This window comes from Centroberyx gerrardi, chromosome 22, assembly GCF_048128805.1.
Source record: "Centroberyx gerrardi isolate f3 chromosome 22, fCenGer3.hap1.cur.20231027, whole genome shotgun sequence".
Classification (NCBI taxonomy): Eukaryota; Metazoa; Chordata; class Actinopteri; order Beryciformes; family Berycidae; genus Centroberyx; species Centroberyx gerrardi.
Window position 1 is genome coordinate 4,511,813 of NC_136018.1, and position 26,949 is coordinate 4,538,761.

The 26,949-nt window shown below is 40.4% G+C and overlaps 1 protein-coding gene across 1 annotated transcript; it reads left to right on the plus strand.

Annotated features, from left to right (window-relative positions):
- The first annotated feature begins 1,152 nt into the window (after positions 1 to 1,152).
- Positions 1,153 to 24,642, plus strand: LOC139914996 (cadherin-10-like). The gene is made up of 11 exons (XM_071903470.2): positions 1,153 to 1,362; positions 9,825 to 10,119; positions 13,205 to 13,324; positions 13,934 to 14,101; positions 14,303 to 14,484; positions 15,584 to 15,837; positions 16,930 to 17,066; positions 17,823 to 17,944; positions 19,098 to 19,206; positions 21,096 to 21,347; positions 24,152 to 24,642. The coding sequence occupies exons 1-11, from the start codon at positions 1,153 to 1,155 to the stop codon at positions 24,640 to 24,642; spliced, it is 2,340 nt and encodes a 779-aa protein (XP_071759571.1).
- Positions 24,643 to 26,949: the final 2,307 nt, after the last annotated feature.

The window sequence follows — 26,949 nt, forward strand, 5'->3', positions numbered from 1 at the left end:
AATGAATGCTTGTCAGGATAACTCTGGCACTCTGGCCTTTATACAGGGACCCTACTAAATAGGCTCTTTTAGAAAGGGAGGCAAGATTTATTAGGATTAACTTCCAAAAGCCCATAAATTATGCATGCATCCCCAAATTACCTATCAAGACAAGTCCTGGTGGGGACACAGCCTCGGTGAGGTATCGGGAGAGGATTGCCAATAACGCAGAAATACCTTTTCACAGGCACAAAGCCTGATAGACACCTGGGGATAATTTTGGTGCTGTTGTCACTTCACCGCATGGCTGCAATGAATTCACCGTCACAGTAGCTCATAACATGTTGGAACAAATCCTGCTGCATTAACCAGCGGCGGTTGCCTAATTGTTGCAGAGGCGAGCTTGTGACTGGAGGATTGCTCGTTCGAATCCTGGAAAATCTATGAAAAATACACACACACTCCCACCCCACCCCCACCCCACCCCGTTCCTAAGCAAGTGCTTCCCTTGAGCAAGGCAATTAATCCCCAAATATTCGAGTGGAGGTTGTTCTGTGGGCAGCAGTAGAGGACTGTGGTGTTAATGTTTGTAACTGTGAAGCAGAGCGTTGAAAAAAGGATCACCAAATCTTTCATGTGTAAAATAAAGGTTAAGAAAACTTGTTGGTTCAATAGACTTTTTCTTATTGCTCTGGAAACTAGATAACTAGACTAAATAGACTGTAACTGACAAAAAATCAACTTTGTTTCTCCTACCTGCACACTATTTGGATCTCATGAATATGGATGTAATGTGGGAATATTAATTAATGCAACAACGTTTCCCCTACCAGTGAATAGGAATTTCATTAGTCTGGGTTTCAGTGGAGTTTTAGTGTCCCATGAGGGTCTAAATGCTGTTTCAGAGGCTTTTCCACCCTGCCAAGAATCAAATTCTGGGGTAAACACTGATGCCCTCAATAACCAAAAGCGTTTCAAGACTAATCAATATTTTTTGCTTGATCTGATTATTCATGTTTCTTGTTTTCACAGGGAATCTACAGGACATCAGATGAGAGGAATACAATGTCTATTCTGACGACATTGCTTTCCAGTGTTCATCCTATCAGAAGCCTTTTACCATAATTCACGAGTCATCCAGGACATTCGACCTCCCCCAACTGACTGGATACCATGATCACCAATCAGCTTCTGCTCCTCCTGATGCTGTCCATCCTGTGGCCCGGCGCCGCCCTGCCTTTCACACCTGGGAATATTGGGAATCTGTTTGGGACGCCCGAGAGCGATGGGAGGATACTGCAGCGCTCCAAACGCGGATGGATGTGGAATCAATTCTTTCTGCTCGAGGAGTACGGAGGAAACGACCATCAATACGTCGGCAAGGTAGCGTGTCAAAACGTCGTCGTCTCTGGACTAATTTTGGGAGGTTTAGCTCGTTGAAGGAGTGTTTGATGTAATTGGTTGTAGAGGAATGTGCTGCCAGAAGACCGGCCTTCACAAGGGAAAGTTAACTGAAGCGATCAGATACACAGCAAGTGCATCTAAACCGCTGCTCTTTGCCTTCAGCTTTTCCTGTTCCATTTTGTGCCTATTCATTCATGTGTCATTGCAAAACACCAATATGAATCATATCTCATATCAGCATTTAATTAATTTCCTGCGGGGCAGATGCCATCAATGTAATAGGAATATCTCAACAATCATAGGAAAACAGTGCAAACAATGTGCGGCTCTTTCAGCGGCTAATTTATTGAATTAAAGAGTTATTTCCATCACAAAGACGGCGAGGGTTGATGAGTCACCTTTCCCGCCCACTTTTTCAGCCGCACTGGTTCCAGGAAGTACGTCAGTTTTGCACTTCATTTTCTCCATAGACCTTTCTTAAAATCCTGATATAAAGAGTTTTAACATTTGAATCGAATTAACCAGAGACCAGCTGAATCATGAGCTTATAACAAATGAAGAAAAAAAGAAAATATGAAAAACAAAACAAGGCAACAAGGGTACAAGACTTTTTTTGGGAGGGAACGAACTGCTCATACCCATACAGCATTGCGAGTGACGTCATCAATTCTCTTGATCAATCAATCAATTCCCTCATTTTCAACAGTGTAAATAATATGAGAATGTAATCTAATATTGATTACTGATTTGTCATGACGTAGACACTCCACTCATCTCTTCATCCCTAAAAAAAAGTTATCATGTCTGACAATAAAACCATGGTGGAGCGGCAGCAATATACTGATACTTTTTGCTAGCTGACTATAACGTCGCTTCACTCTGGTCTGAAGAGGGTGACGTTTCTATGGTAACAGCGACCTCTCTCTGACTGGCGGGATCTCGCTAAATCTTGTGGGTGGTGTTGGTTTTTTCACAAGGAACTCTGGGATAAAACACGATTGATTTCTCAACACTGAAGTAGGAATCAGATTGATCGATGGCCTCTACAGGAACACACACAGTCATTTCACAATCTGATGGAATCTGAAAAGTCTACATTACATCATTTAAAACGTTATGGCTATTAAGCAAATTCTTTGTGGGAGAAATTAATGGGAAATTTACTCCCAGAAACTGACCCTTCAGCTCTTTTTCATGACATGGTACTTGATATTTCAAATCAAGACCAAGACCAAAACGAGTCTTATTCAAAGCCAAGACAGTCTACATGTCTTTCCAAATGTAAGAATAATGCTTGAGCAGGATGAACAGAGATGTAATGTAGATCTAGTTCTGCACTAAACCCTTCAATATCCAACTAATCAATACATAGGATTTTGGCTAATCAATGCATAGAAGTTTGAGCAGTATTCTACAGGTGAGATCTCTACAATTGATTTTAGTTCTGGGGAGAAAATAAACAAAGGTGGACCAGATGGAGAAAAACATATCTTCATCTATTTTTTTTTTTTTTAGATAGATGGGAAAAGTGGAGTCGACATCCAATAGCGGCCGAGACAAGTCTGAGTCAAAATAGAGTCCGAGACAATTCCAAGACGTCAGAGAAGTGGTTTCAAGAGCGAGCTTGAAAACTAACTACAGGCCTTGCGAGACGCCGCTCTCATAAGAATCGCAAAAAAAAACAGTTTTCAGCAGCGCGTCCTCCCCCACCCACCCAGATCAGAGAGGTTCTTGTCAGCTCACCCGTGCCAGCACTATAAAGACAGGTGTGATGGGGAACGCTACAGTTATCAACTTGAGGGAGGGAAATGAGGTGACTGTCGACAGCCAATTTTCTCAGAGGAAGCTGGCTTTCATCACACACCTCATTCTCCGGAGTAAACAAGTGTCTTGCGCAGGGTTGAGTAGGGGGATATGACAACTTCTTTTGCAGAAACCATCATCCTGATGTGTCGAAGAGAAAGGAACAGCAAAAGTAAATGGAATGGGGAGAGGAGGAGGAGGAAGAAGAAAACATATCAATCAAGAGGGCCAATGAAATTCACCTCGTTGTGTTATGTGATGAAGCAACAAAGCGAATGCTAACTATAAAAAGGGGCCATCCGTTGATGTGTCAGTGACTGGTGCGGTCTGGCTTTCTTCCTGACTCTTTGATGCTTTCTGGCACCCAACTTCTGTGGCATGACAGCAATCACATTCACCAGCTCTCCACTCTCCCTGTGTCCAATATCATTCACTATTAAACTGTCAGAAAGACATGAGGCTGTAATAAATTACCGAGGGGAAAAATAGGGCAGCCACATGCCGCCACGCTGCTTTACAGAGGAAGCCATGGCGATCCGTATCACTAATTCCATCAGTTTAACTTTGGAGTTCTGCGGCGAGATAGAGATAGAGACAGTGATGGAGATAGAGAACAAGATAGAGAGTGATGAGAGAGAGAGAGATGGAGAGAGAGAGAGAGAGAGATGGAGAGCCAGGACCAAAAGCAAAAGCACTTATAAGCCCAGCGCGAAGCCATCAAAGCCTTGATGGTCTTCCTCATAAAGATCTTTTAATGGCCTTTGCAGTGCACTGTGGGAGACCTTGTTTACTTCACATTCAATCAAACCTCCCAAATCAACCCACACACACTCACTCACTCACTCTTTGTCACTTGAGGTTGATTTTTTGATTACAGCAATCACATTTGATGTAAAGAACAGTCAAGATCTTGTATAGTGCAATACTTTCTCCAATGAAGATACTGCGGGTGCTGTTTAGAGTAGTATAATAATAAATGCTGCCCATATTGCTTATCAAGGTGTTTGAGAGGCTGTTTTGAGGCTGAAATACCAACTGAGTGACTACTTCATGGGAAGCTAAGCAAGAGAAATAAGGATATAAGTAAAAGTAATCAGCATTTTGAGCACACTTCTGATTCTTCTTCAGCTTTGACGATTCCTACTGAACGTGGTGTTCAGTGCACATTGATTACGATTGTGGACGTATTGTACAATGGGGTGTGCATGCATCAAGCAGCAAACCCTCAAATCTCTCATCGCAACTGACTTCCACAGGGTCGTTAATGAGTGTGAGCACTCAGTGTGTGCAGCTGTGGTGCCCTACTTCTTAAGCAGCGCTGTGAAGTGTGAACACTTGCAATGCTGTGCAATACAATCAGAAACTTTGGAGTCTGGAGCATTTGAGCAGTGTGTTTGAAGTGAACAAAATCCTATTAAATTCCGGGGTACCTTGTATTATATTGTGCCTTGTAAACAAAACATGCTGCCCTAAATTATAATATTCCAGGCAGCTCACTTTCCTGTGTTATTTTGCGAATGAGGATCCTTGAGGTTTTGCAAGGCCCCGCTCAATATCTCACTGCATGAATTTTCTACCAGCTCTGAAAAATATCAAGTAAACTAGATGTGGTGTGAGGTGTTACTTTAACCTGCATAAGAGCATTATAGTGCATTGTTCCAATGGCATAGACTTTTTTGCTTGTGTCTTAGGAGAGAGAGAGAGGTAGAGAGAGAGAAGGAGAGAGAGTAATTATTCTGTATCCGTTCTGAGCTCTATTTTGCTATCTCCTCTTTGCAGCACCGAGCAATGCTTACCAGAGACCTGACAAGAATTGCCAATGATTTTGCTGCTTTACTGACAATTCCTCAGTGTTTGTGCAAGGCGATTTAACTCATCAAGGCTCTCTTCTGTGCTTCTGTTGTAAGGCCTTGAAAAGGCTGTGTTTGTGTTGCAAGGCCTTGAAAGGAGAGCCACTAAATCTCTGCAAATATAGCGTGGCAGTGCTAACATTTGATTCTGTCAAGGCTGTGTGTGAATACTTTCTGCAGTTCTTTGTCCAGATTATCAATGCTATCTCCTCTAGGTGAACACTAATGTGATGTGTTGGCTGCAGAGTTCAGCGTACCGGTCAGAAGAAAACTCTCCTGTTATATTCATCAGTTTTAAAAAATGAATTTGACTTGTTTCTTACACTTTTGAGGAATAGAGCATTTTTTTTTTTAAATGAAAACGAAAGACTTGATCCATGTTTGAGACTCATCATAATCCGCAGGCCGGCGGTGAATTCTCAGCTTTGTAGGAGAGGATCACATTTGAGTTACAGCACTACATGAATCAAATATATACTGTTAGTAGGGGCGATCCCCGAAGAAATGAAATCCTAAACCTCCATGGCGCTGGCACTGCGCCCCACCAATTTAGCTGTACAGGAATACTATTATTTTTAGATGTCAGATCTCACAATAAGGCGGTACAACACTGCTTACTTCTGCAAGACTCCAGCCTTATTTACCAGTCAGGGAGAAAAATCGATGTCCGTGGGGAGAAGATCTGTTTACCCATATGATTAGGAGGCTGACTTTATGAAGACATTCGATAATTAGCGAAAGTGCAAAAGGTAAGGGCTTGTTCATCCGTTCAGTGATGGAAATATGTAATATTCATACCACTGTGTTCTCCAAAGGCTGTCAAATTACTATTATCCAGTAGACAGCTTGGCTACATGGAGTAGAGATCCCTTTGATGGCTCCTTGTTTGTTGTTTTTGCTTCTCAGGTTCCTCTTTACGGGATTAACATCCAAGGCTGGGGAATGTGGTAATAATCAGATGAAAACTGCAGGAGACAATAATCAAAAGCTTTAGGAAAAATGCAATTCCTATACGGTGACATGGTCTGAAATTGCATTGACCCTATTATTATGATAATATGTGAGGAAGTGTGTGTTTTAACGGAAACACCTATGAATATCAGCAATGAAATATGTTCTTCTTATGCCGCAGAAAGAATTGGTGAGCATGTGCTACTGTCTCCTAAAGCTGATGTACCGCTCCATAAACAATGAATTGAAAAGTATGGGAAAAGGTGACTGTGACATTATCCGAGAATATTATTACTTTTTTTACGCGGAGTTCTGCTTCAGGACTGATAGCGCTGATATGAAGCTCATTTGAATGCAAAAATGCATACAAACACTCTCTGACTCGCCAAAATTAGTCTGCCATTCATAGTCCATCGACAGCACGTCATAAACTCTCGGTTCACTGGTCTACAGCTCAGGACAGAGTTGTTCATATTCCCAAACACCGAACAGACCGTCCTGGAGCGCAGAGATATGTGAACGTTCAAACCAAACTCTTTAATAGACTTTGGATAATGGAGTTCATCTGTATGTAAATGTTTTCAAACATGAAGCCAAATACATATTGTTCATTTGAACTTGATGGCATGTTGTTTTCACATTCGTCCCCGTTTTTTTTAATTTATTTTTTATTCCGCCTGATAATAGCGGCGGCGGCGGTACATTTCTGATTTTCATCCCAAGTTGTACTGTTGACATCACTCTTCCGATTGCAGGGGGGAAAAAAAAAAATAATTAGTTTCCTCACAGCATGCTGCAGACATTAATATTAATAAGTTACTGACGTACATTCTGTGTCCCTAACTACTTGTCATTTAAAATGTGAACCCATGAGATAGTGCTCTAAATATATCTGCTGACAGATCCAGTACAGTAATGAGCTTGAATCAAGTGTCTGTCACAGTATGCCGCCATTACTCCTCCATGACACTTAGAGCTTCTTCAAGGTGATGGATAAGTCAGAGGTGACTAATTTTAGCAATTGTTGCTGTGGGTCAGGTTTCATCATTTTTCAAAGGCACAATTTGGAAGACAAATCAAAGACTAATTTGATCCGAACTAATGGAGTATGTCATACTTGACTCTGCGGGTACCGAGACACTGTTCTGCTCTCACACTAAAACAGACAGATTTCTCAGTAGGGGCATACCATTAAATTTCAGCATATCCAGCATTTAAAAAAAACAAACTAAAAAAACAACACACATACTCTTACAAAAATGATTGCTTGCATGCACACCATGGGTTACTTTTATGAGTCATCGTAAGACCTTTGCTCACAAATCATATATATTTTTGGCTGATGAATTTCCAAAATGGATATGTAGTGTTTAGGAGTGAAACCTTTCAAATGTCACTGTGTCGTAGAGTCACAAACATGAGAGCATAGTGATACACATGCACAGCTCCTTTAAGAATCAATTCAGAATAATGGAAATAAAAAATCACTGTGCCAACAACCTGGATAATTAAACTAGGGATAAAAGTATTTTTCAAGTTGCAAACTAATAGAACAACCACAAAGCATATCCAGCCTATCTGACATCAGTGATAAAACTCCTGGCTTTTTGTTTTCTAGCATTGGGAGAAAGTTGCTGATGTTTATACACTGAAGAAACTGACAAACTTGTTAAGTTTCTTTATCTTGTATCCAGACATATCAAACTTATTTTAGGATTTTTAGATAGTTTCAACAAATTAAGACTTTTTCTTCAAGATAATGTAACTTGTTTCAGGACATTTACTTGGTAAAAGTGAAACTTCTTCTCTTAAGATTTTTATGCTGATTTCTTGAAAGAAGTCATATTGGCATGGATCAAGTGAAATTTAATGAAACCAGCAAGGTTATCTGCCAGTGCAGTGAGATAATGTGACTAAACATATCATGAAATAAGCTTGATAGGTCTGGAAACAAGTTAAAATCACTTGACAACTTGTCATTTTTTGCAGAATATGTCTACACTCACTAACGTGAATTTGTAAACTGAGTGGTAATCCGCTTTACCATACAGTGTATTGTAAAATATGTATTCTCATGAAAAAGTAAGGGATTTCACATGGCATGGCTTCATGACCTGTGTACAGGCACAAAAAAACTAGTTGGAGAGCAAGTCAGTTCTGGAGGTGTGTGTGTGTGTGTGTGTGTGTGTGTGTGTGTGTGTGTGTGTGTGAGTGAGTGTGTTGATTAGTTCATTACACGGGATTTTGAAAGTATATTGGGTGTCTAACCTCCTTTAGCGCTTTATTGATTTTTGTGGTAGATGACATTGACAAGACAAAATGTTACAGCTGCACTAGGCAAGATTTTGATGTAAAATCACACTCCGTCTTATCAGCCTGAATCACAAAGTCCAACAGAGAGAAGAGTGTCCCATCTAATTGAGGCCCTGTAGATTCACTATTTGCACAAATGAAATTCTGGTTTTGGGTTTGGTCACTTCTTGAAACTTAAGAGTGAAAAACAAACAGTTGCTTAAAGAGTAACTAAACCCTAGAACACTTTTGTGGGTTTGCTGCCATCTAATGGTTAAAAGCGTGCTGCTGCAAATTGCAATCTTCTATTGGCTGATCTTTGGTGCCAGGTGATGTCACCACCTGTTGTACTCTATAGAAGGTGACATCACCTCTTTTAAACACAATCTTAAGACATATATCTTTTTAGTTTAGCTTTTACATGAGAATGTGTTCAATCACAGCTAATCTGGCCTTGATTTTGTTTTACCTCGCTTTTAAGCAGTCTGTTTTGTTTTAATCTTCCTCTTTTACTGCGATGCATCGGTCTCTCAGTTTCACTATGCTCCCAATTCTATGCATTTCTTTTAATAAAATTTGTATCTATTTTATTTTCTTATTTTACTTGTATTCATTTATTTTACTTTTATTATTATAACTATTAATATATTATTCTGATTTTCATTATGGTGTTGTATGTATTTATCTTCTCATTTTGTTAAACATTTTGTATTGGAGTCTTGCACGAAAGGTGCTATAGAAATAAAGTTTGATTGATTGATCGATTGATCACCTGGCACCAAACCCACAGAAGTGGTCTAGGGTTTATTTACTCTTTAAACAGCAGTGAGCAGTTGGACTCACCAACATTAGATCTTTTCCTCTCTCATCACCTTACAGGGATTTCTGGGTATTTAAGTTCAAAACAGTCACCTCTTGCTGCCATTTGGAGCTGACTGACATGCAAAGCTGCCTCATGCAGCTTTGATCTCCACTGACTGACATGTTTTTGACATGTCATCTCAATTCTATACAGCCGTTTGCCAAAAAAAACAAAGTTAGATGCCTTTAAGTTAATGATCCCTCAATGACAGGTTTGTTCCATTGTACACTGCGAAATACATCCATCTTAAAGTGTCATTTAGTCATATTCAACCTTCAGATCTTAAATTTCTTAAAACAAGAGACAAATTCTGCCAATGAGGTGAGATAACTCCACTTGTTTCCAATGCAGTTTCACTTGTTTCAGGAATTTTCTACAAATGTCAGTCTCTTGAAACAAGTCAGAATAAGGCAAATCGCTGCAGTACTATCAAATAAATGACACTTGATTTGCATTGGAAACAAGTGAAATTATCAAACCCCACTGGCAGATTCTTTCACTTATTTTAAGAAAATTATGATTTTAGGACTCAATAATCGACTAAATGACTTGTTAAGATGGAGATTTTAGTAAGCATCAGTGATGGTAAGTCACATTTTTTGACACTGAATGTTGTACCTCTATCAAATTCTCTCTCTCTCTCTCTCTTTCTCTCTCTCTCTCTCTCTCTCTCCAATTTTCAGCTGCACTCCAACGTGGACAAAGGTGACGGCAATGTGAAGTACATCCTGACAGGAGACGGGGCGGGCACCCTGTTCCTGATCGACGAGAAGTCGGGGGACATCCACGCCACCAAGAGGCTGGACAGGGAGGAGAAGGCCATGTACACGCTCCACGCCAAAGTCGTGGACCGGAACACGAACATGGACCTGGAGCCCGACACCGAATTCAACATCAAAATCCACGACATCAATGACAACGAGCCAAAGTTTGCCAAGGAAATCTACTTTGCCAGCGTCCCTGAGATGTCTGAAGTCGGTGAGTGAAGGCTTTGTTTAGTTTTTATTAAAGAAATGCCTTTCACTATACTGAGAAACCAGAACATTGGACAGATCTTTTGTTCAGTCAGTTGGGCATTTCAAAGCTATAGTCAAAATTCATGAATACAAGACATATTTTACACATGCCAAGTTTGTTTAATGGAATTCTGTATTCAGAAACACGTGATTTGCCAACAACACAAGAAAAATGTAATACATATTTTGCTGTGAGTGCTAATATAGTGAGGTAAGCGTTGTGCAAGGTATTTTTTCAGCTTAGTGTGCTATAGATTCACTGTAAAAAAATGACAAGTTCTCAGGTGATTTTACCTTTTTTCCAGACCTATCAAGCTTATTTCATGATATTTTTAGTCAAATTATCTCACTGCACTGGCAGATAATCTTGCTTCAATTTCAATACATTTCACTTGATGCATGCCAATATGACTTCTTTCAGGAAATCATCATAAAACAATGAAGAAACTTTCTCCAAGACACTTTCACTTTTACCAAGTAAATGTCCTGAAACAAGTTACATTCTCCTGGAAAAAAAAGTCAAATATGTTGAAACCGGTGAAATTATCTGCCAGTGCAGTGAGATGATTTCAAACAAAAAAATATCCTAAAATAAGCTTGATAAGTCTGGATACAAGATAAAATGACTTAACAAGTCTGTCAGTTCAGTGTAGTGCTAAGAAGATATAGAAGTCAACTGATAAGTGTCTAATTCACGCTTGCTCACATATTTCTTTCTGTTTCAAATGGCAGTTCTGAAAAGTTGCACGGCTCCTTATTTATTTATTTATTTATCGCTGTTTTCATATGATAGTGATTTGTTTGGTCAGGCTCATTGGGCATTCATAACAAGTAACGCCATTTGCCGTTTTTAATAGGCAATAGAAATATTGAAAGTTTAGATTGTCACAGTCTTTTCCAATTAAAGATTTGCTTCATTGCACTCCACTTCATTCCATTCAAGTAGTATAAATAAACCAATTGGCATGAATATAAACAAAGCCTATGAAAATAATGCAGGCAACTTGAAATCAATCCGCAATTATGCAACCACAAATTAATACATGGGAGCAATCAGGGGTAAATCAAAACCTAATTGTCTATATGACAAATAACAGTGGCCCATTTGGAATTCATAATGCATTGGTCTTAGATTTCTAAATTGCATGGACACTGGCAAAAGGTGGGTCAGGGTCACCACTACTCGTCTCCAGACTAATAAACTGCCTTATGTGTTCAGACTGAACACACTGGTTAATCAAGCCAGCCAGCCATGAAAAATCAGCAGCCCCCTTTTATGCTATCAGTGCCGGGACTAAGTGGGACAGATGTTCAAGCGTTCATTAGTATTCACGGAGACAGTCAGACCCAAACAGGACACAGCAGAGGTCTCCTGAATGCCAAGGACAGTATTTGCAATGTGGCGTTATTGAAACGCCTGAGCAGATTATGCAGGACTTAGAAACTCACTGCCTGCCATGACAGGATATTCGAGAGGAAACAAGATAAAACCGAGCTATTTCTGAACTTAACTATTTTGGTTGGACTTTCTTTATCGATTGATACTGTTTCCAGCGTCTGGATTCAACATAATAGCGAACAAATGAAATTCGTTAATCAATATTTCAAAACCACAGATGACTCTATCCTCACAAACATAGCTATTTTGTAAGCACAGACTCATAATAACCCATATAAAAGGTTTAATTCTATAACGCCATGTATCGATTTTGGAAAAATAAAGTGTGTATGTATGAAATCATCTTTCAAAAACCACAGGTGATTACATCCTCAGAAACATTTAATCTAGCATGACTTTAATATAGGATCCCAAAATGGGCTTTCCTCTCATGCCAGCAACCGGTTTGTAACACCAGGTGTCACTTAGTTTTTTCAAATGGTGCTTATCTCATTTTGGCAGAAAAACTCACATGCTCCGTCACAAAAAAGGTGTTGAGACGTTTAATTCTAATCTGATAAAGGTAATATAATCTTTCTTATGGCATCTATAGTGTGGGCAGTGTCATCAGATTTTACTGATTACTTTTACAGCACAGTTAGGAGCAGCTTAGCTTAGCAGAATCGGTATCATGTTTAAAAATCACTTCTTAAAACCTATTTTTATAGACTTGCTTTTATGTGCTGCCTTTTATGTCTTCATCTGTGTTCTCACCTTTTATCTTGTGCTGCCTTGTTTTTTACTTGTTTTACCTTATTTTATGATTAGGCTGTTTTTATTTGATTTGATTGTGAAGCACAGTTTGTAAACTGTTTAAAAAGTGTAATAAAGTTTATTATAATTATTATCATTTTTATCACTACTATAGTTACAATGCACCGTTAACATAGACTATTCAATACAATAATGTACAATGCAATAATGATAGGCAACTATCATCTTGGACTGTGGAACCTTTGCCTCTACTTTTACTTTGCTTTAAAAAGTGTCAATGAATGAAAGAATAAATGAATGAATGAATGAACTTTATCTATATAGCACCTTTCATGCAAAATGCAGCTCAAAATGCTTTACAATTCAGCAGCAAGTTCTCAATCAAGTTATCAAGACATCAATCAATCAGTGTGGTTGTGTTGTTGTTTTCTGCCTTCTTCAGAATGGCATGGAAGGGGGAATCTCTTGTTTCTTATCGCCAAAACATCAATAAATAAGAAGCAGGGTTGTGGCCCGAAGGGTTGCTGGTTCACATCCCAGCTGGGGAAAAAAGGAAAGGAAGGAGGAAGAGAGTGAATGGAAGTGAAGGGAGACGCGCGTTCTCTTCCCTCAACAACTATCAGCTGCGGTGGCCTTGAGCGCGACAATTAACCCCAATTGCTTGAGTGGAGCTACTTACTGACGAACAACAAAAGACTGTAGTTATACTGGGCAGCTGCTAGGTATGAATGTGTGTAACTAAATGAATATGAATCAGAGCGTTGCTGAAAAAGAGCCTAAGTGTTCAGCAAATCTTCCCTGGATGAACAAAAGTTGAAACGTACGCATAACCGTCTTTTGATATGTGCAGCCTCACAGCTTTGGCATTAAACCGGCATCGTCTGTCGCTTTGCAGGTACATCCGTTGTCACCGTAACGGCCTCCGACGCCGACGATCAGACATACGGGAACAGCGCCAAGCTTGTATATAGCATTCTGCAGGGGCAGCCGTACTTCTCTGTGGATTCTGAAAATGGTAAGCCATCCCCAACAAACACTCATGCATGCAGTTTGTCATGTTGTGCGAGTCTCTGAACAGATTTTTGGCACTGCTCAGTCAAGTGTTTTTGAGAATCAAACAAACAGGATAAGGATTTTCTCTGTTCCTCGGTGTTGGTAATCTTGGAAACCTTAAGCTTTTTTTCTTTTTCACTCTGTCTTTGAATCTCTCTTTCAGAACACTTTCATGAGTTGGCCAATTTTAGTGCAAAATTTAAATTCTGTAACATATACGTATAATTAAGTTCTTAGTTTTGTTTGCGTCTAATTTCGAAGAAAATGAGCCGTTCCACGTTTCAGTCAATTAACAGATCTAATATTAAAATCTGAGGAGCTGCACCTTTTTATTCTGCTTTTCAAGACGATTCCAGAGCCTGCAGTGTTAAAAAATTATGAGAACGCTGCTTCTTTTCTGCAGCCGCATGTCAACGTGCGGCTCACTTTGTTTGTGACTCACGCAACCTTCAAAGGAAAACCCTTTCAAAGGCATCACTCACATTATTTAGCCACGGCATGTCTAAAATTAGATTAAGCTGGCATTAGTGGTAAAAAAAAAAAAGAAAAAACCCAAAACATTTATTTTCAGGCACAATCAAGACGGCTCTGCCTGGCATGGACCGAGAAGTGAAGGAGAACTACCAGGTGGTGATCCAGGCCAAAGACATGGCCGGACAGATGGGCGGGCTTTCAGGAACCACCACAGTCAGCATCACGCTCTCCGACGTGAACGACAGCCCGCCGCGCTTTGCTAACCGTAAGATGCTATTTCTCCCGCTCTTGTATTGATTCACCATATAGGCCTCCGAACACAATTGATCGTTTTTTATGCCGGGCCTCATCTGTGGGGTTAAGACAAATCTCTCTCTCTCTCACACTCTCATGCTTGCACCACCCACACACATACAGAAAAAAAAAGAATCTGCAATGAATTTCTATCTTTCTCTGTCATCTATAGATTCCTTTCGCGTGACCGCTGCGGAGTCGACGGAGATCGGAGGCGCGATCGGTCGAATTAAAGCCGACGATCCGGATGTGGGCCGCAACGCCGAAATGGAGTACAGCATCGTCGGCGGTCACGACATGTTCAACATCATCACCGACCAAACCACACAAGAGGGAGTCATCATAATTAAAAAAGTAAATAACTCCTCCCAGTTGTTTACCTTCCTTTCCAGGTCCTTTATAAAGCCTTCTGCAGTCTGCAACCGCAATGAATTACAGACACATGCAGAAAAACACCTGCTGCCGCAAGCCATTTAAACTATTATTGAATGCTAAAGTATTATTTTTCTTAAGTGAAAAGGAAAAACATATGAATAGGGTGAGATAATGTCTTTTGTTTCCAGTGCAAAACAACCTCTTGCAAGAATCGTCTTGAGACGAGTGACATAATGTTCATCCTTCAAGATTTCAACAAACTTTCAATTGTTTCAAGAAAAGTCTCGGAGAGAACAAGAGAAGTTGCACTGAAAAAAAAAGTAATAACTATTTCACCTCCTTGGCAGATTTTCTTTTGCACTTATATGAAAAATAAGATTTTAAGACTCAAAACAAGATTCAGACTCCGGCTCAATACAAGATTAAAGCACATTAAATGACACTTTTTGCGGTATACATGCTCCTTTTTGGATGAAGGGCCAGCTATTCCCCAGACTGTACACATCTGCTATCATTATTTCTATAAAAGCTAGTTTAGTCCTTTCACCTTAAAGAGCTTCTCGACTCCCGTCAAGTTTTCATGAAAGAGTCTGACTCAGGTTAGAATCCGGCTCCAACCTCTCTCTCTCTCTCTCTCTTTAAATGAAATGAAATTTTAGCTTTCTTTTCATCTCTCCTTTATATGTCAGCCAATTATAACACAGCGTGTTTAACTTCAATGGAAAAAATAGATAGTATAGTTTCAGATTAGAAACAGCCCCCTGATAACATTTATTCATGTGTGAAAGATATACGACTGAAATTATTTTGAGCTGCGGTATAAAACCAGATACTCTAAGCCTGTGAAATGAATAATATAAAGCAGTCTTTTGCTGGAAACTCTTTTTACTTCTCCCGTTAGAAGATCTTCAAGATCAGTATTCCTCACTTGGATTTGTAACTTAGAGTTTAGAGTGTGAATAAGATAAAGTCAGACAAATGAAATGCAATGAATTGCCTATCAAAATCCTGGAGGCGGACTGTTTTTTTTTTAACGGAATAGTCTACAGCTTGAATTCTGCTGCTCTTTCATCTCCAGGCGCTGGATTATGAAAATAAGAAGGACTACGAGTTCAGGGTGGAGGTGAAAAACACCTACCTGGACGCACGGTTCATCCACGGCCTGCAATTCAAAGACTACGCCATGGTGAAAGTGACGGTGGAGGACGTGGACGAGCCCCCCGTGTTCACCAGGAACCCGTACATCATCGAGGTGCACGAGGACACGGCTGCCGGCAGCTTCGTCGGCGTGGTGTCGGCCCGGGACCCCGACGCCGACAACAAGCCCGTCAAGTAAGAGACAAGAGAGAGAGGGAAGTGTCTAGACTGTAAACGACGCCAAACTGCCGGTGCCAAATGCCAAATCCTGTCCCTTCCTTCTCGCAAATGATTCATCCTCATCAGGGATAAAAGCAAATTTAGTAAACTTAGCAATTCATCAATGGCCTGTTAAGCAGATATTTCCTCATCACCGGAGTGGGTGCAATGTTTTCTTGGGGTAATTTGATTGTTTCGAGACCAAACTCATTGTTCCAGCTTTAATTATAATGGTACAGAAATCAATAACAAAACAAGCAACACATGGTAGAAATTCAAAGTCTCCTCTTATCAGTTTTCTTTTTTTTTTTGGAGGGGATGAAAATGTGCTCACTTGGCTAAATCTAATCCATCAGCGTAGCCATGTGTCAGTGCGGAGGGGGAAGAAAAGGATATTATTCATGGGTCCCTCCTGGTGATTTCCCAGCGGAAGATGGCGGCGGCCCTGTGAAGTGAATACAGACACTGTTTATTTCCCAGAATTATGTAAGCCCTCTGTGGCACTGCACAAAGTCAAAGTGAAAGAGCCTAATTTGCTCTATCGATTCACACTGCTCAGCTCTGCCATTGCACACATATGGCGCCTGCCGGTCTCTGACACAGAGATATGCCACTCTCTGCCAGTGCCACATGGAGTATTGTGTTGCATATTTAAATTTCAGTGGAATATGAAAGTTGACAATGACAAATGAGGAGGCACTAGGCAGGATGTATCATCTTCTGACAATAGAGAGCATGGAATAAATCCCACATTGGAGCCAATCAGTGATGTGCTGTGGAAAATACATTTTTATAGATTGAAGAACTGCTTTAGTGTGATTGTACTGTAAAGATAAACATCAGCGCAGGCATTTCTGTGGACAGCACAAAAGGATCGTGAATGCATTTTCTCATAACTGCACTTCATGTTACAAGGAATCTTATGCAACCCCCCCCCCCTCCCCCCCTGTTAGATAGACAGATAAATGCACTGTGCTGTGTGGGTTTGCAGTGTTCAAGTAACTGTATATTTATTGGTATTGACTGGCATGCTTTGCTGATGATTACATCTTTGCGTTATTCTTGCAGATACTCCATTGACCGCCATACAGATCTGGAGAGGCTGTTCAACATTGACTCTGTGAATGGAACCATCACAACATTGAAAGCGCTGGACAGAGAAATGTCCAAATGGCACAACATCTCTGTGGTGGCTACTGAAATAAGTAATTGTTGCTTCCATTTACGAAATATATTTCTATCTAAAGGGGCAATCAGCGACCAGTAGGAATTGCAACAACATCAATAGAAGTTATCTCCTCCTAAGACTTTGGCACAGCCTCCTCCCCTCTTTCTCTCACATTTTCACAATATAGTTGGCTATTAGAGCAGAGATCCAACAGAAACAACCAGTGAAGAGGTAACATTATGTAATAATAATAATATTACTGCTTTGCTTTTTTTGGCTTGAGAACGGGGCTTTTTAGCTTTCATAACTCAAGCGTCTTGCGATGCTGGTTGTTTGCTTGTTGCACCATCCTCCATCACTGAGCAGGTGATGCAAGTAGGTGGTGTTGGGGGATTGAGAGTGTCTGGGAATGTTCCAAAACACAGTATGGGTTGGAAAGTGAATTTCGAATGCCAGAAATCTCAGCACCTATAGCAAAGGAATTGGTGAGTCATTGGCATTGATCAACAAACCTCAGATTAAGGTTATTTTGTGCTGTGGGGGAGTAAAAACCGTATTTATTGCCCCTTTAATCTTGTTCATATAGCAGCAGATAGATCTCTATTTTTAGTATGATGCTCACTTTGATGATACCGCCATGGAGAATACATGAATACATACATAAAAAACAACAAAGCAAAACAAAAAACAGGAGAACGTTGGCACAAGTATGCAGAATATATAGACATAAAAGAGATGCATTTAAAAAAACCACTGTCATCCATGCTAACCTATTATTAACTCTGTTTTTCAGATAACCCACGGCAGACAACTCGAGTGCCAGTGTTCATCAAGGTGTTGGATGTCAATGACAACGCACCTGAGTTCGCCATGTCTTACGACACATTTGTCTGCGAGAACGTCAAAGCAGGACAGGTGCTTTGAAATTCATAATCTCTTGTGTAGTATTGAAAATATCTTAATTATGATGTATAATTGTTGTGTAAATATAAAGTCAGGTGCTGTAACACACCCTCTGGCGGCCATATTGGAGGTCCTCAGCTCTTGGCAAGCAGTGGATGTGAACAGCTGATTTCTAAATGTGTAACTTGGCCGTCTCAACAGAACTGGAAACACTTGGTTAATTTCTGTGCTGTTTCTGACTAGAAACTCATTCAACATTGATATATCTGATAGATGTTGTGTTTAGATCATGTCTGCTTGTTAGCTAGCTAACCATAGAAGCTGGTCAGCTAACTTGTCTTGCTGTAAACACATCTGATTTATGCACAAGCTAACATACTGTATCTAGAAGAAGCTAGCATTAGTAGTGGCTAAAAGTTGCATGTTAACATTAATATCAGTTGCTTTGCTAAATTAGCCATTGTTTATGCACAGCCAGTTCTCCAGTCGACCTCCATGATGGTGCCAGATGTGGTTGCTATTTGTGATGCAACTGCAAAGCCTCTATATTTGTTTTCATGCTATGACATTTTTGAATGCAAATGACAAAATAACTACAACTGTGAAAAAAGGCAAATACTACTGCTCTCCCTGCTAATAGTATGCACAACTCAACTGTATTGAGTTGTGCAGAAGATGGTTATTTTCCCATTGGATTCATATTGTCCTTTAGCCCCACAGACTCAAGAGACTTGTTGAGTCTTGACTTGCTTCATATCTCGAGTCCCACCATGACCTGCTGTGTTTCCCAGTAGCAAAACTTGATGAGACAAAGCAATTGGTCAAAATCTGATTCTGACATGATGCCTTCCTCTATGGACATATGAAACCCAGCATGTCAAAATTTCCAGAGTCCAGATTAGTCCCATCTGTACTTGTGCACACTAGTGAGGTACAGGCTGGCCTCATAGAAAACCACACCTCACTTAGAAGAGGATCGGTGATGTTGGGGTGATGGAACTGTCCATTAAAGAATTTGGGAGTTTGAGATTGGAGTAGCCACAGTCCGCCATTCCTTCGTTTTAAACATTGTACTATAACATGTGCTTTTGGATGTTTAGATTATGAGAGGACAATCAAAACCTTTCCAGTGTTTTTTCTCACACTAATTTTCCATTCTCCACAGCTGATTCAGACGATAAGTGCTGTTGACACAGACGAACCCCTGGTTGGACACAAGTTTGTCTTTAGTATAAGCGCCTCCAACCCAAACTTCACCATTGTTGACAGGGAAGGTAATAAACTGTTATTCTACATGTTCTGATATAGTGTGAATTAGAATAAAATGTAACGTGCTGTAGAAAATAATGAATTAGGTATAGAATATATATATATATATAGTATTTGTTGAGAAAGATTGTGTATTTCCAATGTGTGATTTTTTTCTTTTTCTTTTACTGTCATGTTGGTAGGCTACTCTTTGTTGAAGAGCTTTTAAAGTCCTCCAGAGCCGTTACTCCATTTACAGTGGCAGCCATTGTAAAAGTCTGCCTTCATGCATTTATCCCGCATCTGTCCTGCTTTGTACTGCAGACAGTTCTTTCTTGAATGTCATACAATAGAAGAAAATTAGTATGTTGTGGAAGAATACTGTAATTCAGAGCAGATCACTCCTGATCATTTCTGACAACTGAAAGGAGAGTAAAATTTGTATTTTTTCCAAACACCTCCTCTTGGGTAGGGAGCCATGCAGTGCTAGTTCAGCAAGCTTACAGTGAAAAGTGGGACTTCTTCAATGGCTACATCTGTATATTGGCTTTATATTGAGTTTAACTGCTTCAGTGTACCTAAACCTACATGATATGCGCTATATTCCTTCAAAAATCTTTTCAAATCTTCACCCACGTCGTCACATTAAGCCTTTGTTTTTTCAGAACTTTCTACATGCTGTTATTTCTACTCTGGCACAGTGTAGACTCTTGTATAGTGTGGACTTCACGGTTGAATAAACGAATGCCAAAGTACTGAGGCTCTCGGGGAGTAGAAATCCTAATAAACATTCACCCTCTTCCCACTGTCAATAAAAATACAGATGGATACAGTCAAGTTCACACTTATAATTTTCCCTCTAGAGATCATTAGGAAGATCGCCAGACAAAATGCTATCCTAAGATAAACTCCCATTTCCCTCTTGATGCTCAACCAAAGAACAGTTATGATTTTTGACTGCTTTACTCCCTCTGGGTCCGAGTTTTGTGCCATTATTTACCATCAGTCAACCATGTAGTTCACACTATAGCAGAGTAAATACTAGCCAAATCTCCTCCATACCTGGAAAGCCACTGGGATGCATTCAAATGCAAGAGACTGTAGCCGAGACTCCAGATGGGTCCGACTTTTAACTATTACATAGAAACGAAGTGGAATTTTAACAAACAACAAACTTAGAAAGACTTTAATTAGCTTTGCAAGAAAGTGTGGCCAAGCGTAACAACGAAGCTACAGTATTTTCTTTTGGAATAAAGGTTGTTGGAGTTTAGAAGAAGTTTTTTGAGCAAAAAAAAAAAGAACAGCTCATTATTCATACCGTTTGTTTTTCCCTTGCCAAGGGTGCCAGTAATTCTGAATTCCCCTGCACTGCAAAAAAATCTCCATCTTAACAAGTTATTCAGTCTATTATTGAGTCAGAAAATTTAAATTTTCATAAAACAAGTGAAGGAATCTGCCAACGGGGTTACATAATTTCATTTGTTTCCAATGCAAATCAACTTGTTTCAAGAATTTTGTAGAATCAAGTGTCATTTTCTTGATAGTAGTGCAGTGATTTTGCTTTATTCTGACTTGTTTCAACTGATTGACACTCATTTCTACAAAATTCCTGAAACAAGTGAAACTGCATTGGAAACAAGTGAAGTTATCTCTTCTCATTGGCAGAATTTTTCTCGTTTTAAAAAAAATAAGATTTGAAGGTTGAATATGAGACTAAATGACTCGTTAAGATGGAGGTTTTTTTGCAGTGTGCAAAGGCTGCAATTACAATTATTTAGCTCCGTCTATCTATCAAGGGATAAGGAGAACAGGAAAATGGTTTAACCGTATCAAGATTTGGATTCTGTCCTGTGTGATCGTTTAGGTGACTGAAACGGCTTCTCATCCCCCCCGTTTTTACATCTTCCCCCCGCAGATAACACTGCCAATATCCTGACACGGAGGGGAGGATTCAGCCGGCGAGAGATGAGCATGTACTTCCTGCCTGTAGTGATCTCAGACAACGACTACCCCATCCAGAGCAGCACCAGCACGCTGATTGTGCGCGTGTGCGCCTGCGACAGCCGGGGGAACATGCAGTCATGTAACCCGGAGGTGCTGCCCTTCTCCGACGGCCTCACCACCGGAGCGCTGGTGGCCATCCTGCTCTGTGTTATCATCCTCCTCAGTGAGTACAACTTCCCTGTGTGTGTGTGTGTGTGTGTGTGTGTGTGTGTCTCCGTCTCCAAAGCCCTTTTGGACCCTCTTGGCATTCTGAGTCCTGCTAATCTGTAAAATTCTTTAGATTTTTTTTATTTCTGGGACATCTTTGGTGCTCAGCGCTCATGCTGTGGTGTTTCTGCACTGCACTTCCCAGAGCATCAGCTGTCAATCAAACAGTGTGGGCGGAGCTTGGATTTTCTGTAGGTGGCGCTCTCTTCTTTGTTAAGTCATAGTGGCTGTCGCTGCTCATGCTAACTACCCAGTTCTTCTTCTGTTTATTCCAAACAAACCGCTGTTGCTGCTTCCTGCATTATATCAATCAGTGATAAAGAGTAGAATAGAATAGAATACAATACAATACAATAGAACAGAACTTGATTGTCCACCACAGTGGAAATTTGCCTTTGGCTTCACAGGTTGGCTGAAATATGACACCACAATAAATAAAATACAATACAACACACAAAAACAATAGATAATACCAAACAATATCAAAACATAAGAGCAATGAAGAAGAATGGAGTTAGGAGTTCAGTTAAAATGGCAAAATGGATATTTATGATGATGATGATGATAGATAATGTAGTGTGATTGCTGAGTCAGCAATCACACATTGATATATTTATGTATGCATTACTTTAAAAAGGAAGCCTGTGATTGCCTCCTTATTGTTTGTTGTCTGTGAACCATAAGAATGTGGTTCTCAACCTGGGGGTCGGGACCCTCCAGGGGGACGCAAGACAATTTTGCGGGGGTCATGAGATATTTTTATGGAATAGGAAAAACATACATCTAATATACAGATTTATTATCATGTCTATTTTTTCAGAGTTTTCTCTAATTTTTTGCTTTTTTCTTGTGAAATATTGAATAGTTTTTAAACCTTTAGGCCTCTGACAATCAAATGAAAAGGGAAAATCATTATTTGGTTGAACTGCACTACACATGCAAATCTGTAACAGAAGTTGTGAGTGGGCATTGCTTCGTTTTAAGGGGTCACAAGCTAAAAAGGTGTAGAACCCCTTAAAAATACAGTATTGTATAATATCACTTTCTATTATACAGTACCTCAACACGCCAGCATCAGTGACACTTTTCAAATTTTTTTTTTCAATTTTCATTCATAGATAATTGAATCGGATGCACAGTGCTGCTGGAGGTATTTGTTGGGTCCCTTTTAAGGTCGAAGTAATCAACAGTGATGAAAGCCCCGCCACTTGATAAGACATTACTTTACATACTTGGCTATATACAGCGGTTCTCCCTCAGAAAATAGCGCAGTGGTTGAAAGCTGCTTTCATTAGCAAATAAATCCACTTGACAAAAAGGTCTTTGTGTATTTTCCTGGTAAAGTAGGTCGCATGCTATTTCCTGACATCCTAAAGCACCACTTCAGCCCTCTTTGTGATCTAATGCAGTATATAAAAGCATACAGTGCAGAACAGCAAGAGCGCATATCGTTTTACCAAGCAAAAAGCAGAAATGTGTAGTGCTTATGTTCAAGGGCATATCAATAAGTAATGGGTTTCAACTGTCATTGAACCTTACTACCTTGCTTGGCCAGGCATAGTACTTGAACAACAGCGGTTTTAGGCTTACTGGACACTGTGAACGTGGGATATCACACCGGACCACATAAAGGGCGTCACACTGAAGAATTAAAATGTATGCCCTTATCGATGTGGGTGTACTGTCCTCTGTCCATGTATTGAACCTGATCATTTCTCTGCTTATCTTCTTGTTTTGTGGTTAGCATCTGACTGATACCCTACAACCATATTAGTATTGACAGACTTCCCCCCCCCCGTATCTACCTGTTTTAACTTAAAGTTCCCTTTCCCAGAATTGCGTGTCCGGCGGGTTGGATAGATCTTCTCCCGCCAGATTGAGAGCGCTGAAGGTTGAACTCCATGCTCTCCTCTTGAGCGAAATATCATGACATCTGCTCATTATCCGACGCTTTTCGCGCTTGAACCCCCCTGACAGACCGTCTCATTCACCTCCGCTTGACTCCGACAGGCAGGCGCTGAGCTGGAACGGCTCCCCCTATCTGGTCCTCCTCATTGCAGCCCTCCACGCTGTCTAAAAACGTGGCACTGGTCAGTCAGAAATGCTGGTGCAGAACCTTTTAAAGAGCCACTCCCGCCCCGCACCCCACCCCGCGGCGAAGGCATTGTAATTAACACCTGGGTGGGAGGCAAGTAGACAACTATAGTACCTGCTGCGAGGAAAAAGCGAAAGGAAGGAGGCGGGGAAGGAGAGTGGGAGGACAGGTGAAGCAGGGTTTGTGCCAAATGTCCCAAATGAGAGATTGCTGCCCCTTTTTCAGGAGAATTATGAGTTCATTTAAAAGCGTGCTCTCTCACAGCGCCGCTCTCTGGAAGGAATGCAGTCTCTGATTAAATGTCTTTTATTGCAGGAAGAGAATGAAGGAGATGAGATATGAAATCGTGTGCAAGAGAATATAGGAAGTCTGGGGGAAGAAAAAAAAAAGAGAGAAAAGAAATGCTCCTCCAACCACTGCGCCTTTGGTACAGTGAATGTGCCGTTCAAGGGAAAAGAGAAAAGAAAAGCTTTTTTGCTGAATCTTTAATAATAGGAGGTGAATGCCTGAGGCAGTGCTGGGGATTTATCACTGATAGCAAATGTGTCTCCCCTCTGCGCTCCTGCTCCCCTGTGCTCTTTAATGCATGACACATGTTAGGAGGCACACATCTTATGCCGCGCTCTCTCTCTCTCTCGCTCTGTGTTTCCCTCTGTTTTTTGTAGTGATCGTGGTGCTGTTTGCTGCCCTGAGGAGGCAGAGGAAGAAGGAGCCTCTGATCATCTCCAAAGAGGATGTCAGAGACAACGTCGTCAGCTACAACGATGAAGGGGGCGGAGAGGAGGACACTCAGGCCTTTGATATCGGCACGCTGCGCAACCCAGAGGTGATGGATGCTAACAAGCTGCGCAGGGACATCATACCCGAAATGCTGTTTCCCTTTCGGAGGACATCACCCATAAAGGATAACACGGATGTCAGAGACTTCATTAACGGGAGGCTGCAGGAGAACGACTCGGATCCCACAGCGCCCCCCTACGACTCCCTGGCGACGTACGCGTACGAGGGGAGCGGCTCCCTGGCAGAGTCGCTCAGCTCGCTGGAGTCGGCTGCCACTGAGGGGGACCAGGAGTACGATTACCTCACTAACTGGGGACCGCAGTTCAAAAAGCTGGCCGAGATGTACATAGGGAAGAGCCCAGACAGAGAGACCTAGCTCAGAGCCATGACAGCTCTCTCTCTTTCATGTCCTCTCTCTCTCTCTCTCTCTCTCTCTCTCTCTAGCTAGCTCTCTATCTGTCTAGCTAGCTAGCTAGCACCAAGCTAGCTATCTGTCTGTCTATCTAACTAGCTAGCTACAGCAGCCAGCTAGTTATGTCTGTCTAGCTAGCTAGCCAGCTATCTATCTGTCTATCTATCTGTCTAGTTAGCTAGCTAGCTAGCTAGTTAACTGTCTAACTGATTCTCTTATACACACACACACACGCGCACACACACACATTCCTGCGATCCACACGTGGATGTTGAAATGGAAACCAAGACTTGAACTAAGTTGAGTTTTGTCATCACTGGAGATATATTTCTCAAAGTTTTACTGTTTTTGGTCATAATCAGTAAAGATGCCTTTGAATTTTAGGAATTTTTGTGAACAATGGTGTGGACAATGTGTTTTGTAACTGACCTGAGAGATAGTAGTATTGTATACTATCAATGTTTAATGGCGGCGGGCTGGGTCGGGGTCGGGGAGGGGAGGGTCGGGGTGAAGCGGCTTTTCCGGCCAAATACATTAGATACTGTAAATGTACAAACTGTTTTTAATGATGGACATCCTATATACTATTTGCTATCTTTGTTTGACAAGCAATGTTCATGTGAATGGTTGGTGCAGTTTATTTGTCAAACTGTGAATTCATTTCATCATATAGGTGTAATATGTAATGGAAAAGTGTATGTTGTAGGATAAATGTCATACACTGAATTCATGCTGTTTGAATGCTGAGTCATATTGTTTTATATTTATATTTTTATACTTATTTTCTTAATAAAATAATGGAAAAAAAACTATTTGCTAGTCTGTGGCCACTTTTGATGGTATTGTTGTTTTTGTGGTGAGTGAAATGCTGATGGTGAGTGTGTGTTTCCATATGTTTTCAATACTAAGAAAATTCAGCAAATTACTATATTGATACGTCCAAACAACAGCAAGCGTGCAATTGGGAATACTTCCATTCTCCATACAGCAGAATACAGTATTGGTTCATAAAAACTTTTATGGTAGGATATGTAGGCTATATGTCAACTCAAACCTTACCAATCTACCAATAATGTTTTGACTGTAAGCAATGTGATAATGCAGAAAAAGTTGGACATTAATTAAAAGTATGACAACTATAAGAGTATTGGGCCCCGGTCAGTTTACTTTATTAGGACTTTCCTAGCAAAATCACAATGTTTTTTTGTTTCTTGTTTTGCTTTTGATTTTTTGTCTGTGTCAGTGCATTCTAATTTGTTAAAACAACAATACTGCCTATCTTTTCAGCAGTGGATATTTCAGAATAAAATTGCCCAGTGGGATGGAATGTGAACAGATTGGGATAGTGTGAGAACACAGAACGGAAAAAGTCTTGGATTGCAGAGAACTGAAATGGTCCTGTAGGGGATTGTGCTATTATTTCTTCTGTGAAAACATACGATCCAGAACAAATGACTTGTTGCAAGGAGATAGTTGAACCATTTTGTGAGATTATTGTTATTTGTTTTGAATCATTGTGTCGTTACTTTGCTAGAAAGTTTTGTGGACTTCTTTTCACATATAGTAATAGGCCAAAGACGGCAAAGGGGATATCTGGGAAAAAGAAAAAAAAAAAACAATGGTAAAAAGACAATAGCAGGGCACAGGTATGAGGTATATACTTACCTCATAGATTCACATCCAAACCACATATTTTTTCATTGCTGGCAAACCAATTACTGTAAAAACATCTATTTTGTGTTTATTGTTAGCCTGTCATGCTGTTAGTCATGTCAACGTTTACATATTGGGTTGTCTCCGCTAACAAATGGTAAGAATTAATAGCTTTGGCCTATGCGTATCTATACCATTTGGGAATCAATTTAATTTTTCATGTTACCAATATCCTGATGATACATTGTAAATCTAATGTGACAGCACCGAAACTGTGAAATCACAAGGAAAAACCACCTAATTAATTGATTGGTGGCTGCTACGCTGCCTTGTAAATCTACTAGTTCTTCTTCCCACATTTATATCCTATAACCAGCATGCACTGCTAGAGTGGCTCTGCTATTATTGTTGTATTTTCTCCTTTCATTTTTCTATCTTTTTCCCAATTTATTTCACTTCACTTCACCTGCCTCTTCCCCCTGAGCTTCTACACAACATTAGTTTCTAACTTGCACATTTGTAGCACAATAACAGATAATATAGCTGCATACTTTAATGGAGAGAAATCCAAATTCCAATCTTACCAAAGGGCACCAATGTTATGAATCATGGATGAAG

Excerpts from the sequence above, each read along its gene's own strand:
- LOC139914996 (XM_071903470.2), top strand. The coding sequence starts at position 1,153 with ATGATCACCAATCAGCTTCTGCTCCTCCTGATGCTGTCCATCCTGTGG. Across the intron at positions 1,363-9,824 it reads ACCATCAATACGTCGGCAAG|CTGCACTCCAACGTGGACAA; the intron begins GTAGCGTGTCAA and ends TCCAATTTTCAG. Across the intron at positions 14,485-15,583 it reads GAGTCATCATAATTAAAAAA|GCGCTGGATTATGAAAATAA; the intron begins GTAAATAACTCC and ends TTTCATCTCCAG.